This window comes from Narcine bancroftii, chromosome 3 (assembly GCF_036971445.1).
Source record: "Narcine bancroftii isolate sNarBan1 chromosome 3, sNarBan1.hap1, whole genome shotgun sequence".
Taxonomy (NCBI): Eukaryota; Metazoa; Chordata; class Chondrichthyes; order Torpediniformes; family Narcinidae; genus Narcine; species Narcine bancroftii.
The window spans coordinates 242,315,128-242,330,925 of NC_091471.1; the positions used below are offsets into that span (position 1 = coordinate 242,315,128).

The 15,798-nt window shown below is 41.6% G+C and overlaps 1 protein-coding gene across 4 annotated transcripts in view; it reads right to left on the reverse strand.

Moving 5' to 3' along the window:
- Nucleotides 1-15,798, reverse strand: part of LOC138758424 (breast cancer anti-estrogen resistance protein 3 homolog) — a 52,086-nt gene that overhangs the window by 22,219 nt on the left and 14,069 nt on the right. For all 4 annotated transcript variants that reach the window (XR_011354277.1, XR_011354278.1, XM_069927326.1 and 1 more), the window contains exons 5-7: nucleotides 8,662-9,290; nucleotides 4,772-4,887; nucleotides 2,833-3,004 (exon numbers count right to left, since the gene is read on the reverse strand). Coding sequence is in view for 2 of the 4 variants with exons in the window: in XM_069927326.1 (XP_069783427.1) it covers nucleotides 2,833-3,004; nucleotides 4,772-4,887; nucleotides 8,662-9,290 (917 nt within the window). In the remaining 2 variants the exon portion in view is untranslated. The remainder of the gene's footprint in view (nucleotides 1-2,832; nucleotides 3,005-4,771; nucleotides 4,888-8,661; nucleotides 9,291-15,798) is intronic.

Genomic DNA, 15,798 nt, shown 5'->3' on the forward strand with positions numbered 1-15,798 from the left:
CTTGGATTCTGGATAATGGGGGTTTTACTGTACAACACAAGTAAACCATTCCACAACAACCTGTATCCTGAGCAGGTACTAAGGATGTTGTGATCTTTTTGACGCATTTAAAGCTTTTTCTCAACTTTTTTCTTTCCACTCACATACCACTTTAAGTATTCCTACGCCATCCCTGCTCTGTGATTAGTAAAGGATTGCTTAAGGTGGTATGTGGGTGGAAAGAAAACAATTTGAAACCCACTATTTTAATGGTACCTAATTTACTCGTTATATGCTGGGTTTCAGAACTCCAAAGGAACTGGGCCAATGACAATTTTTCTCAAAGCTAAATATTTCAGTAACCATTGGGTTTGGAGCAGTGATTCTCAACCTTCCCATCTCACTCACATCCCACCTTAAGCAAACCCTTACTAATTGCCGATGGCATAGGGATTACTTAAAGTGGTATGTGAGTGGAGAAAAAGTTTGAGAACCACTGGTTTAAAGATTTGAAAAGGTAAAACCAATAAAAATTATCTGGTGCAGGAACTGAATGCAAAATCTTAAATTTTAAATTTAAATTGAGACATACAGAACAGCAACAGGCCCTTTCAGCCCACAAGTCCGTGCTGCCCAATTACACCCAATTGACCAACAACTCCAGGTAAGTTTCGAATGGTGGGAGGAAACCGGAGCTCCAATGGAAAACCCACACAGACACGGGGTGAACATACAAACTCCTTACAGACAGCGTGGAATTCGAACCCCAGTCCTGATCACTGGCGCTGTAACAAGCATTGCACTAACTGCTATGCTATAACAAGCATTGCACTAACTGCTATGCTATAAAATTATAACAAAACTGTACAGGACTGAATTCACAAACTATTTCTTCAGGCAGAGTGGAAAAAACCTGATACAATTTCAAAAGACTGTATGATGGACCTTTTTTTCTCTTTAATGTTTTTATTGGTTTTACACAAATAAATGTGTACAAAACTTTTATGGAATACACAATAAAAGTGACAGATTACATAGCTCAGCAAAATATAACTGCAGCTTTTAAGACCAAGATTGACAGATTGCTTTTGGATAGGGTTACTACGAGATATGCAGTTAGAAGTAGAATATTAGAACAATAGTATCATCTCAGTATTCCCATTTAGAAAGGTTTGATAAAGAAACATCAGAACTGTGGATGCTGGAATCTTGAACAACAATGAGAAGCTGGAGGAGCTCAGCAGGTCAGGCAACCTGTGTGGGTAGAAAGTGTTACATCAAAGTTTCCAGTCGGGACCCTTTATTGAGACCATCTGCGATTATACAGCTGATCTCGGCAAGTTAAAAAACATGGGAGGAACTCAGTCGGTCTTACAGCATCCATATGGAATAAAGATGTATTACTGATGTTTCAGGCCTGAGCCTTTCTTTAAAGAATAAACAAAAAACAGGAAAGGTCAGAATAGAAGAATACTAGAATAGGTGCTGGCTGGGGGAGGAGTCCAGACCAACAAAAGGTGTTAATTAGCTATAATAAGAGGAGAGGTGAGAATTTATTTTGGCTCTGTGAAAGGAGACAGGGAAAAGGGAGAGAGAACTGGGAGAAGAAGTTGGGGGTGGGGTTTAACGACAGCCAGAGAAGTCGATATTAATGCCATCTGGTTGGAGGGTGCCCAGATGGAAGATGAGGTGCTGTTCCTCCAATTTGCAGGTGGTCTGGCACCTGAAATATGAGATCTCCAAATGACCTTTTCAATGTCGGCACCGCAGAAAAAAAAGTTTGGTTAATGGATCCTTTTGGTTAAAGGAACATCAGATAAGGGAAAAAGTACTGTCATTAAATGCATCAAAATGGTCTTTCCCTCTAATTCTTTTTGCATTTTCAGATCCTTGACTGTCTGTCAGGTTTTAACTGTTTGATGTTGTTTCTGAAAATAACAATCACCTGTCGATTGGTGTAAAAGAGCAGGGCATTGCTAAAGTTGTATTGCAATGGATGACAGGATTATTCTTTTCCTCTTGGACAGTTACATTACATGAAAGAGAGAGAGCAAGACTACCAGGAATTTACCAGGCATATAGAATCATATAGGTGTTTAGCATGGCAGAGGCAATTGGGTCTTTGTGTCTCTACTGGACCATTTGAAAAAGCAATGAAATTTGACTTGTTTTTTTTCCTCTTTAACAAGCTGTTGATGTTGGTGTTCAAATCACCTGACGTCAGTCCGCTTTATATACCAATTTTCCTCTGCCCGACTTCCCTTTTGAAAGTTACTAATGAAACTTCTTTCACTGCCCTTTTAGTCAATGAATTCTGGATGATAACAGCTTGCTGCCTCGAAGTCTGCTTCCTTGCTCCTTTGCCAATTAGTTTAAACTAAAATAGACCCAGCCAAATCTGCATGACTGTTGCTGCAAAGAGTTATATAATTCCCTATTATTATAAATCATCAAACAGTCAAAACCTGTCAGACAGTCAAGGATTTGAAAATGCATAAAGAATTGGAGGGGAAGAATGTATTGATGCATTTAATTATAATACATTGGCTAGAACAGTGGTGGAAGACATTTAAGTTTGACATGGAAAATAAAAATCAGGGTTATGGAGAAAAAAAGTAGGACAGTGAAGCTAATTAGATCATGCTTTCAATAAACTGGATCAGGCACAGTTGAGAGTATGACCTCTTTCTGTGAAATGTAAAACTGCACTAATTTTTTAAAAATCTATGCTGAATACATGAAATGTGCAGATTGTGCCCTGGGATGATCCTTAAGTATTTAGAGATTCTGGAGAAAGGAAAATAGATGTAAATCAAGAGGTAGAAAAGGAGGAAAAATAAAAACGTAGGGTACCTGAGGGAGCTCCAATGCTTTCATCACTGCTGACAGAGCAAATAGATCTCCCATCGAATCTTTCAGCTCGACTGCAACTTGGACAATTTTATGAAGGACTGCGGATCTTTGTCCAACACTTCCTGTACAACCCAAGATGTCCACAGCGATTCCCAGAGCTATTAAGTGATGTCTGAAAGCAACAAAATGTCAATAAGAATGTTTTAACTTATGGCAAGGTGCTTACTGACAAAAAGTTATCAAAGTGAAATAGTCTCCATGGATACAATGCTGTTCACCTTGACTACTTAATTTGGCTCTGCGTTCCACATTCTCATACACTGGTTAAAAGAAATTTCTCCAAATCTCCTTTATAAATTTCCAATATATGTATTTATTTTCCTAGTTCTACCTTCCCCCCCCCCCCCCATGTTGAAACCTCTTTCCATGAAATTAATAAAGCTTCCATACTGTTGTTACAGTGGCATATCCCTTATTCGAATATCTGAAATGATCCAAAATCAGAAAATTTTTCGTTTGTGGTCCCATAAGGTCATACGTAACAGAGTTCAGAAATCCTGATCGGAGAATGGGATGTAAGTCGTGCATTAAAGAGTAGATTTTTCAATATATGTCTACTTCAGTTAATTTGTGCATATGTAAATATTCGTATTGCAATGTGAATGTGTGGGTCTTTAAATCTGATGGAATGATTTTTTAAATGGTGTTCCAAAATCAAAAAAAAAATGTGAAAAAGTTCTGGTCCCAAGCATTTAGGATAAGAAGTATTCAACTTGTATTAAATTCAGAATATCTGTATAGATTAAAATATTTTTATATCCAATAGTATTTTTATTGGGTAGTTTGCAACCTCTGAAAGGCTTGGGATTAGATTAATTCCAGCTTGCTTTTATATATTTAGCTTTATCCGTAGCGAAAAAATGTATTGCTAGTACGTGGAAAGATACAAATATGATTGATATTAATAGATGGCATAATGAGATGAAATATTGTTTAATAATTGTAGAGCTCGTCGAAAGAACCAAAGACTTGTTGATCCAAACCAAGGCTTTTATTAGCAAAAGACAGGAGCTCTTCACAGGTGGCCGACCAGTCCGGAATGATCCGACCTGGCTAGGGACACAACCCTTTAAGGCCCAGACAATAGGTGTGGCTTAGCTCTCAGCCAATCGCTGTAAGCACAGTCTAGATACAGTAACTATATACACTATGTACATTGGTGATAGATCTGTACTATCACAATAATGGAAAAAATTATGTATGTTTCGCATGATAATTATAATTTTTTTTATTAATAAGTGGCTGTTATACTCGGAATATTTACATTTCAATTTGTATTGACTAGATTTTAACATGTATACTTAATTTTTTTTTAAATATTTTTTTCTTTTATCTTTTTTTATGGCTCTCCTTAAGAGAGTTGGCTGAAGGGTGGTAAAAAAAAGTTCATGTTTAATTGCTGTATATGTCATATATTTGTTTTTTGAACGAATAAATAAAGTTTAAAAAACAACTTGTATTAAATTCTCTTCAATCTTCTCTTTTCTGGAGTAAGTACATTATTACCTCTTAGTCCTGATGCCACAAACTTCTTAGCATTTTCATCAATGCGTCAATATTTTTTATACTTGGGAGAACATTATTCACAGGACTGCAAGTGTGGTCCAAAGCAGATTGTACCATGTGTTTCCAGGGGCTGGGTGGCCTAGTGACATTATATGGAGGGCATACAGATCACAACAGTCGATACTGGAGTTCACATCGCTTCTGACGTCATCACCCACTTCTTTATTTTCGGTGTTTCCTCTCCCCTAAAATCCTCAAAAATAGTCAAAATTCCCAAAAAATTTAAAGATGGGTAAGTTCCAAAAGGATAATTGGCTGAGATATTTTGCCTCTCTGTGTCAAAGATTTAGTGGTGGTGAGGCCTGGATATTACCTCTCCATGAGATCCATCCTCAGCTGGTGTCCATGGGGCAGTGTAATCAGATCTAATCCTGAGCTCACTCCCATCATCCTCTTCTGTTCCGGGGACACATTGATGATGCGAGCAACCTATAAGGACGAAGCATATGAATTTTTATATCAGGTTAAAACAATGTTCTCCTAGGTTTTGTTGTGCTTTCATTAGGGTCATGTGTTTCTGGTCAAAATGGATTACCTATTACCTAAGCAAGCTCACAAAGCAACGCGGCATTTATGTAAAAGTCCACAGGTTTTATAGACACAGTGATGTTTCTCTGTGGGTCAAGGTCTTCAGTGACCATGCATGGCTTTTCTCAGCTATTTGTGTGCAAGTCCCAGCAGCAATAATTGCAAGTGATGCTGTATAACCCAACGCTGTTTTGTCGGGTTGTAATTATACAATCAGATGATGATAAACTTGACTTGACTTGATAGAAAGGATCACCCTATTATTGCTCAATCAATTCTCTGCAGGCTTGTTTAGTCAGGTTTCATACAGGAGTCTGATCATCAGGTACGAGCAGCCATTCTCAACCTCTTTTTGGCTATGCCCCCCTTAAGACTCTGCTCATAGTTTATGAGCCTCCTTCCCTTGAAATAGTCAAATTTAGTTGGTTTCTTCTGTACTTCTATCAACTACATAAAAAATATTTTATTTCACTCCACGGCCCCCTTAAATGTGCTGTGGCCCCTGGGGCAGTTGGGTTTATGGCCCCTGTTGAGAATGGCTTGGTTAGAAATTGGGGATAAGACTGATATGATGAAAAATTTGTTATTGGTCAGAAAGCAGGAAAGGAAGAAACAGATTGATCTCAGATGATCTGATCAACTTTTCTCAATCCACATCAGTGTGCTAATAAATATTAAACTAGGTAGGATATTGCAAGCATGGAGAAAGATGTATAAACAAGATGCAGGCAAGCTGAGTGGGTGGGCAAGAACTTACAGGAATACTGCACGGAAAATCAAATATATTAGTGTAGCTAGAATGGAAAATAGAAGTATTTTTGAAATGGTGAGAGACTGGAAAACATTGATCAAAAGGTATTCGGATAGGCAAGTTCCAGAAGATAAATGTGCAGGCGTGAGTGATTGAGAAGATATAAGGCACATTAGCTTGATTACAAAAGTATTTAAAAATGAGGAAGTAAGTTCTAATGCAATTGTGCAAAACCTTGGCAAGACCGCACCCAGAGTACACTTTTACTTACTTACCGCACAGGAGAGACGATGAAGATTTACTAAACTGGTTCCAGGCTTGTAGGGTTTGCATTGTGAGGAGGGATAGAGTAGAATGGGATTATATCGCAGAACAAGAGGCGATCCCATCACACGACAAAGAAGTCTTAAACGGTTTTACAAGTTATATGCAGTGCAAATATTTGTCCCTAATTGAGGAGACCATGACCAGTGGATTGAGATGAGAAATTTCTTCCCCTTGGTATTTTATACCAAAGTAAGCTATTGAGAATCATTCATTGTGTTTATTCAAAACCTATATCTATAGCTTTCTAGACATTAGGGGAGATTGCTGGAAAATGGAACTGACTAGGTGATTAATCATGATTGTAATGCAATGTGGAGAAGGTTTGAAGGTTGGGTGGCTTTATTCCTGCTCCTATTTCTTTTGTTTTCAGTGTTTTAATTCATTTGAAGTGTTTAAGATCAACACTGCTTTATCTTGGGTAAGTTCAGGTTGTTCCCACTGGACATTCGTTCAAGGACCAGGAACAAATTTGAAGTTGTGGGGAAATGTTTAAGGGGTGGGGGGAGGGGGAAACGTTTTTTATGCAGTAATTAATTATGATCTGGAACTCACTGCCTTTGGAAGTCCATTCGAAAGGGAATTGGGTCTGCAGAGAAAAAAAATAGTTTGAAGTCCAGGGAGGGAGGAAACAGCAGTGGGATGGGACAGGTTAGACTGTTCTACATTGGGCTAGTACAAACTCAAAATGTTTGTAAGGCCAAAGGTGGCGCAGCAACATATAACAATTACAGCATAGAAACAGGCCAACTTGGTCCTTCTGGTCCATGTCGAACACTTTCTCCCACCTAACCCCACTGACCTACACTCAACCCGTAACCCTCCATTCCTTTCCCGTCCATGTACATATCCAGGTTAAATGCTAATATTGAGCCTGCATCCGCCACTTTGCCTGGAAGCTCATTCCACACACCCACCACTCTCTGGGTTCATTCTCTGCATGTGTACCTGTGTGTGAAAGTGGGAAAAATACAATTGATGGGGGAGTCATGTGAGACAGTTGAAATAGGAACAAGGAGGAATGGAATCAATGGGATTAAAATTATGGTAATAACCATAGAACACTATAGCACAGAAACAGGCCCCTGTGCTGAACCATTTTTATTTTTGCCTAGTCCTACTGATTTGCACCCAGTAAGTCCATAGCCCTCCATTCCTCTTCCATCCATGTATCTGTCCATATACTTAAATATTAAAATTGAGCCCTCATTCACCACCTCAGCGGGCAGCTCGATCCACTCTCCCACCACTCTCTGTGTGAAGAAGTTCCCCCTCTCGTTCCCCTAAACTTTTCCTCTTTCACTCTTAACCCATGTCCTCTGCTTTGTATCCCACCTACTCTCAGTGAAAAAAAGCCAACCTATTGTCTATATCTGTCATAATTTTAAATATCTCTATCATATCTCCTCTCATTCTTCTATACTGTTCTAACCTGTTTAATATTTCCCTGTAACTTGGTTCCTGAAGACCAGGCAACATCCAAGTAAATCTTTCCTGCCCTCTTTCTCTCTTTTTGATATCTTTCCTGTAGTTCGGTGACCAAACCTCCATATTTGGCTTCACTAATGTCTTTTACAACTTTACCATAATATCCCTGCTCCTATACTCATTAGTTTATGAAGGCCAATATGCCAAAATCTCTCTTTAAAATCTTATCTAGACGTGACGCCACTTTTCGGGAATTATGTATCTGTTCCCTCTGTTCTACTGCACTCCTCAATGCCCTACCATTTACTGTGTATGTCCTACCTTGGTTTGTCCTTCCAAACTGCAACACCTCACCCTTGCCTGCATTAAATTCCATCTGCTATTTTTCACTCCATTTTTCCAGCTGGTCCAGATCCCTCTGCAGGCTTTGAAAACCTTCTTCGCTGTCCGCAACGCCTCCAATCTTAGTGTCATCTGCAGACTTACTGATCAAATTTACCACCTTGTCATCCAGATCATTGATATAGATGACAAACAACAATGATTCTAGCACTGATCCCTGAGGCACACCACTAGTTACAGGCCTCCAGTCTGAGAAGAAATCATCCACCACTACTCTCTGGCTTCTCCCGTCCAGCCATTGTTGAATCCACTTCACTACTTCATGAATACTAACATATGAACCTTCCTGACTAACCTCGCAGTGGGACCTTGTCAAAGGCCTTGGTAAAGTCCCTGTAGACAACATCCAATTATGGAGCCAATGGGCTTCATTTCTTAATGCTTCATCATAACTTCTTAATTCCAGAGGACATCTGTACAAAGTGAAGGAAGGAAAGATTAAGGGAGAGTTGTGGGTGCATTCCCAGGGATGGTGGTGGAGGCTGGAACAATAAGGGGGTTTCAAGAGACTCTTAGACATGTGTGTGGATGAAAGAAAAATAGAGAGTTAGGAGGGAGGGAGGGAGGGTTTTTTTTTGTTAGTTATATATGGGTCAGCACATCATTGTAATGTTCTATGTTCGCTCTTTAAAAAAAAGCATAGCCACTTATTACAACTTATCTACTCGAATAAATAACTGAAACAGAAAAGCATGCAAAAGCTCTGACTATGTATAAACAGAGAAGATCATGTATATCATTAGATTAATCACTAATTAATACCTATGTACCTGACAGTCCACTTTCAAGATATGCTGTGCTATTGTTTTTGCATCATTTTCATGAAATATTTCTTTGAGCTGCTTAAGCACAGATGGATCGAGGGATCTGTTGTCAGTTGGAAGCAAGACTGAAGCAAAAGTGTCAAGTTTAAATGAGCTCGTGGTCTCTAACTGTGGCCGAGTGAAGGACCACTCGTTATCCTCCACTACTTCTTCCTGGCAGACCTGCTTGGAAATTGAGTTCATGTCTAAATCCAGAAGGCAAAAATTTATGTCCGTCATTCGGGTTCTGATCTTTGATCGTTCTACAGCTCGTAATCTCTCCATGTGAGTTTTTGGCTGCGAGGGTTTCTGACCGTTCCTTAAAACATGGGGCTCCAGCTCGCAGTAGACACTTCCATCATGCGTTGGATCTGACAAAGGGTCTGGAACCATGATCGATGGAACTCTGAGTGGCTTCGGAGGCGCCTTGGAATGTAAATGTCCTTCAGAACCTCGTGATCCAATACTAGACTGGGAACCAAGGTGCCGTTGACCCACTTTGGGGTTGATTAATGGATCACTCCCTGCTCTATACATTACAGATGAAGAACGAATTAGTTTCTGAGTTTCCTTTGCTTGAATGATGTCCTTGGATCCTATGGCACAGAAACACAAAATCCAACTGTTAATGTAAATTGTGAATGGTGTTAACCTCATACTATTCCCAACCTTTTTTTTCTGCTCTTGCCTGTCCAGTAAGTAAATACAAGGCTTCTGTTGTTGCCCTAAGTTGGAAAACAAAATCAGTCTGACAGTTTCCCCCCCCCCCCCACACCCCAAGATACTTGTGACACTTCCTTTCTACACCCTTGCTTATCCCTGAAATTAATTCTTCCACAATTGAATGTGCCTGTAATTATCAAAGCCCCGATCTCTGGAATTCCCCTGCCATTTTCTCCTCATAAACCACTTTGATCAAAGTTGTTTTAATATGTTGCGAACTCTCTCATGACCAAAATTAGGTGAGATCCTGTCTGGTGAGTACTTAGAACAGAATATCAATTGTTATAAAGTCTTTGCTTCCCAAATGATGGACATAGACATAAAATGATAAGGGAAGTGAACATGTGGATAAAGTATAGTATGGGAAACAGGCATTTCATTCAATGGACAGGATAGAATTGCACCATTGTGTTTGGAGTCCTAGCTGAGAACAGAAGAACTTCCAACAAGTGGCTGGAGGATAGGATTGTGGGGAACAGTAATATTAGTTTGAAAACCCCCCAAAAAAAGACAGGAAGGTTATCATTAGATATCATGCTACAGCCGTGGGAACTTGAGAGGGAAAATAGGGAGTAAAAGCAAAAAAAACCAATTATATTATTCAATCATATTAAATAATTATTTAATTATATGAGTAGGCTTTTCTTATATAAAGTAAACAGCAATTGAATGAATAGTAGGTATAATTGAACTCGGAGATGACATCAGAGTATAGCACAGAAGTAAGTTCTTTAGCCTGACTCATCCGTAGTGACCCTGCAATTACCCAGATCCATCTTTCTTTCCTATCCAAGTACCTGCCAAAATGATTTTTAAATGTTGTGATTGTACTGGTCTCCGCTGCTTCCTCTGGCGGTGGTGTTGAGATTTTACCGTCAAGTTTGGGATTTTATACCCGACCTATTGGGATTTTATACCCGACCTATAGGATGACCCCGATTTTTAAGGTGAAATGTTTAAGTTTCAGATTGTCCTATACAACAGCATATATGGTAATTGCACAAAAGTGCTGGAGAAACTCAGCAGAACCCACAGCATCTATAGAAGGCAAAGATACAGTATATAACTAATTAACTAATTAGTTCTGCCTCTCCAAGATATTATAAATTAAATGATCATTGTTTCAAGGTAGACAGTTGCAGCATATGACTAGCAGAGAAGGGATCGGACGGAGTCAACATGGATTTACAAAAGGTAAATCGTGCTTGACAAATCTATTGGAATTCTTTGAGATGGTTACAGGTAAAATAGATGGGGGAGAGCCAGTGGATGTGGTGTACCTGGACTTCCAAAAGGCCTTCGATAAGGTCCCGCATAAACGACTGGCTTCCAAAATCAAGGCTCAAGGGATTGGGGGAAAAGTATTGATGTGGATTGAGAACTGGCTGGCAGGTAGAAGACAGAGAGTTGGAATAAATGGCTCATTTTCTGAGTGGCAGGCGGTGACCAGTGGGGTGCCACAGGGATCTGTACTGGGACCCCAGCTGTTCACAATTTACATTAATGATCTGGATGAGGGGATTGGATGTAATATCTCCAAATTTGCAGATGACACTAAACTAGGAAGGGTTGTGTACACGGAAGAGGGGGTCAGGAAGCTCCAGTGTGATTTGGATAAATTGAGGGACTGGGCAGATACATGACAAATGCACTACAATGTGGATAAATGTAAGGTTATCCACTTTGGTAATACAAACCGGAGGGCAGATTACTATTTGAATGGCAATAGATTAAGAGATGGGGAAGTGCAGAGAGACCTAGGGGTACTTGTACACCAGTCTCTGAAGGCGAGCATGCAGGTACAGCAGGCGGTTAAAAAGGCAAATGGTATGTTGGCCTTCATATCAAGAGGGTTTGAGTATAGGAACAAGGATACCTTACTGCAGCTGTACAGGGCCTTGGTGAGACCCCACCTGGAGTATTGTGTGCAGTTTTGGTCACCTTATCTAAGGAAGGATGTTCTTGCAATGGAGGGAGTGCAGAGGCGATTCACCAGGCTGATACCTGGAATGGCAGGAATGACTTATGAGGAAAGATTGCGCAAATTGGGATTGTACTCGCTGGAGTTTAGAAGATTGAGAGGGGATCTCATAGAGACATATAAAATTCTGGCAGGACTGGACAGAATGGATGCAGATGGGATGTTTCCAAGGATGGGAAAATCCAGAACCCGGGGCCATGGTTTGAGGATAATAGGCAAACCATTTAGGACCGAGATGAGGAGGAATTTCTTTACCCAGAGGGTGGTGAATTTGTGGAATTCATTGCCAAAGAGGGCAGTAGAGGCAGGTTCATTAAATATATTTAAGAGAGAATTAGGGTATAAGGGTATAAGGGTATTAAAGGTTACGGAGAGAAGGCGGGGACGGGGTACTGAACTTTAAGATCAGCCATGATCTCGTTGAATGGCGGAGCAGGCTCGAAGGGTCGAATGACCTATTCCTGCTCCTTTCTTCTATGTTTCTATGTTTCTACATACAGTAAAATTCCCATTATCCAGCATTCAATCAACCGGAAACTCAAACTATTAGAAAAAATATCGAGGACGTTAAAAAAAACATAAGAATAAATAAAGTTGTAAATAAAAATTTAAAACTGTAAAAGTAAATCTTGTCCGAAGCAACACACAACCCCACTGAGAGCAAGTGTTCAACCAGCGGAGTGGCCAGGTCATACCCCGCCCGCAGCAGCTGCTTGAAGAAAGTTTCAATAAAGTTGTGTTTGAATAAAATGGTGGCGCCCATGATGAAGAGCTGGTCGATGCCACTGGGGTGACTCCCTATCCCTGCCTAGTAAGAGTCTTCATTAGTATTAGGTGTATTAGTAAGGCTTTATCGGTAAACTTGGGTGAGGGAATTAATTATGACGGCGGTTAATGTAGCGGCTGGAGCAACACTGTTGCAGCACTGATTAAAGTGTGATTAATCAAGTATGTAAAGTATAATTATATACATAATTAAAGATTACAATACTGATTTTTTTTTCAAATTACTCTACATTTTGCACTGTCTTTTAAACTTTGTACCAACCCTTCAGGCAGAACCAGCAGAAAAGGACAAGTTCTACACTGATTTGCGCAACCTCATCCAACGCACCCCTACAGCCGACAAGGTTGTCATCCTTGGCAACTTCAACGCTCGCGTCGGCAAAGACTCAGAAACCTGGCCAGGAATTCTTGGCAAGCATGGTGTCAGCAAGTGCAACGACAACGGGCGCCTCCTGTTGGAGCTCTGCGCAGAACAGCGGCTTGTCATTACTAACACCCTTTTCCAGCAGAGAGACAGCCTGGAAGACTACCTGGATGCATCCCCGATCCAAACACTGGCACCTCCTGGACTACGTTCTGGTGCGAGGAAGAGACAAACGAGATATGCTCCACATCAGGGTCATGCCCAGCGCGGAATGCCAGACTGACCACCGGCTTGTTCGCTGCAAGCTCAACCTTCACTTCAAGCCAAAGTTCAAGAACAGTGGAGCCCCCAGAAAGAGTTCAATGTTGGAAACTTGCAGTCAGACGAAGTGAGAGGAAACTTCCAGGCAAACCTCCAAGCAAAGCTCGAGGATGCAAACTGCCTCACGGACACGTCTCCTGAAACCCTCTGGGATCAGCTTAAAATGGCCATACTGCAATCCACTGAAGAGGTACTGGGCTTCTCCTCCAGGAAAAACAAGGACTGGTTTGATGAAAACAACCAAGAAATCCAGCAGCTGCTGGCAAAGAAGCGTTCTGCCCACCAGGCTCACCTTGCAAAGCCTTCCTGGCCAGAGAAAAAAACGAGCCTTCCATCTCGCATGCAGCCAACTTCAGCGCAAACTCTGGGAGATCCAAAATGAATGGTGGACTAGCCTCGCCAAACCTACCCAGCTTAGTGCCGACATTGGCGACTTCAGGGGTTTTTACAAGGCTCTAAAGGCTGTGTACTGCCCCTCACCCCAAGTCCAAAGCCTGCTGCGCAGCTGTGACAGCGAAGTTCTCCTCAGCGACAAGATCTCCATCCTCAACCAATGGTCAGAACACTTCCAATCTCTTTTCAGTGCCAACCGCTCAGTCCAAGAATCCGCCCTGCTCCAGCTCCCTCAACAGCCCTTGAGTCTAGAGCTGGATGAGGTCCTTACCTGGGAAGAGACATATAAGGCAATTGAACAACTGAAAAGTGGCAAAGCAGCAGGTATGGATGGAATCCCCCCTCCAGAGGTCTGGAAGGCTGGCGGCAAGACTCTGCATGCCAAACTGCATGAGTTTTTCATGCTCTGCTGGGACCAAGGAAAGCTGCCTCAGGACCTTCATGATGCCATCATCATCACCCTGTACAAAAACAAAGGCGAAAAATCAGACTGCTCAAACTACAGGGGAATCACGCTGCTCTCCATTGCAAGCAAAATCTTCGCTAGGATTCTCCTAAATAGACTAATACCTAGTGTCCCAGAATCACAGTGTGGCTTTCGCGCAAACAGAGGAACTACTGACATGGTCTTTGCCCTCAGACAGCTTCAAGAAAAGTGCAGAGAACAAAACAAAGGACTCTACAACACCTTTGTTGACCTCACCAAAGCCTTCGACACCGTGAGCAGGAAAGGGCTTTGGCAAATACTAGAGCGCCTCGGATGCCCCCCAAAGTTCCTCAACATTGTTATCCAACTGCACGAAAACCAACAAGGTTGGGTCAGATAAATGGTGTGAAGCAAGGCTGCATCCTCGCACCAACCCTCTTTACTATCTTCTTCAGCATGATGCTGAAACAAGCCATGAAAGACCTCAACAATGAAGACGCTGTTTACATCCGGTACCGCACGGATGGCAGTCTCTTCAATCTGAGATGCCTGTAAGCTCACACCAAGACACAAGAGCAACTCGTCCGTGAACTACTCTTTGCAGGCGATGCCGCTTTAGTTGCCCATTCAGAGCCAGCTCTCCAGCGCATGACGTCCTGTTTTGTGGAAACTGCCAAAATGTTTAGCCTGAAAGTCAGCCTGAAGAAAACTGAGGTCCTCCATCAGCCAGCTCCCCACCATGACTACTAGCCCCCCACATCTTCATCGGGCACACAGAACTCAAAATGGTCAATCAGTTTACCTACCTCGGCTGCACCATTTCATCTGATGCAAAGATCGACAACGAGATAGACAACAGACTCGCCAAGGCAAATAGCGCCTTTGGAAGACTACACAAAAGAGTCTGGAAAAACAACCACCTGAAGAAACACACTAAGATCAGCATGTACAGAGCCAATGTCATACCCACGCTCCTGTTCGGCTCCGAATCATGGGTCCTCTACCGGCATCACCTACGGCTCCTAGAACGCTTCCATCAGCATTGTCTCCGCTCCATCCTCAACATTCATTGGAGTGACTTCATCACCAACATCGAAGTACTCGAGCTGGCAGAGTCCTCAAGCATCGAATCCACACTGCTGAAGACCCAACTGCGCTGGGTGGGTCACGTCTCCAGAATGGAGGACCATCGCTTTCCCAAAATCATGTTATATGGCGAGCTCTCCACTGGTCACCAAGACAGAGTTGCACCAAAGAAGAGGTACAAGGACTGCCTAAAGAAATCTCTTGGTGCCTGCCACATTGACCACTGTCAGTGGGCTGATATCGCCTCAAACCGTGCATCTTGGCACCTCACAGTTCGGCGGGCAGCAACCTCCTTTGAAGAAGACCGCAGAGCCCACCTCACTGACAAAAGACAAAGGAGCAAAAACCCAACACCCAACCCCAACCAACCAATTTTCCCTTGCAACCGCTGCAACCGTGTCTGCCTGTCCCGCATCGGACTTGTCAGCCACAAACGAGCCTGCAGCTGACGTGGACATTACCCCTCCATAAATCTTCGTCCGTGAAGCCAAGGCAAAGAAGACATATGTATATGTATGTGTTTGTGTATATATGTTCTTTTTTTCATTTATTGTGGGGCCATAGTTCAGTTGCACCATGGTAAATCCAACACTGGAAAAATCTCCATGGTACCCCCTTCCCTTGCTGTCCTAAGCACGTGCTTATTTCGTTTAATGGTTAATCCAGGCCTGATTCAGATCAAAGTTATAAATCATGGATATATAGCAGACTTGGTTTTATATGGCAAAATCAAAATATATGCAAGGAACCTTTCAAGATTATCCCGTGAAATTTATTAGATAAATTGGAATAGAATATAAATTATTCATGTCCTCAAACCTAATACACTAATCATGGATGATCTGTCCCATAGCAAATAATCTGCCTTGACTTGGGAATCATGAATAGTGTAGAGGCTAACTGATAATACTTTCTGTATTAGTATATTTAAGGTACTGCTTATTTAGAATTTTTACCATTTCTGTGAATGTCATAGAGTGAGTTTTTGAGAATGTGAGGGGGCAGGGTCAGTGAGTTTATTGT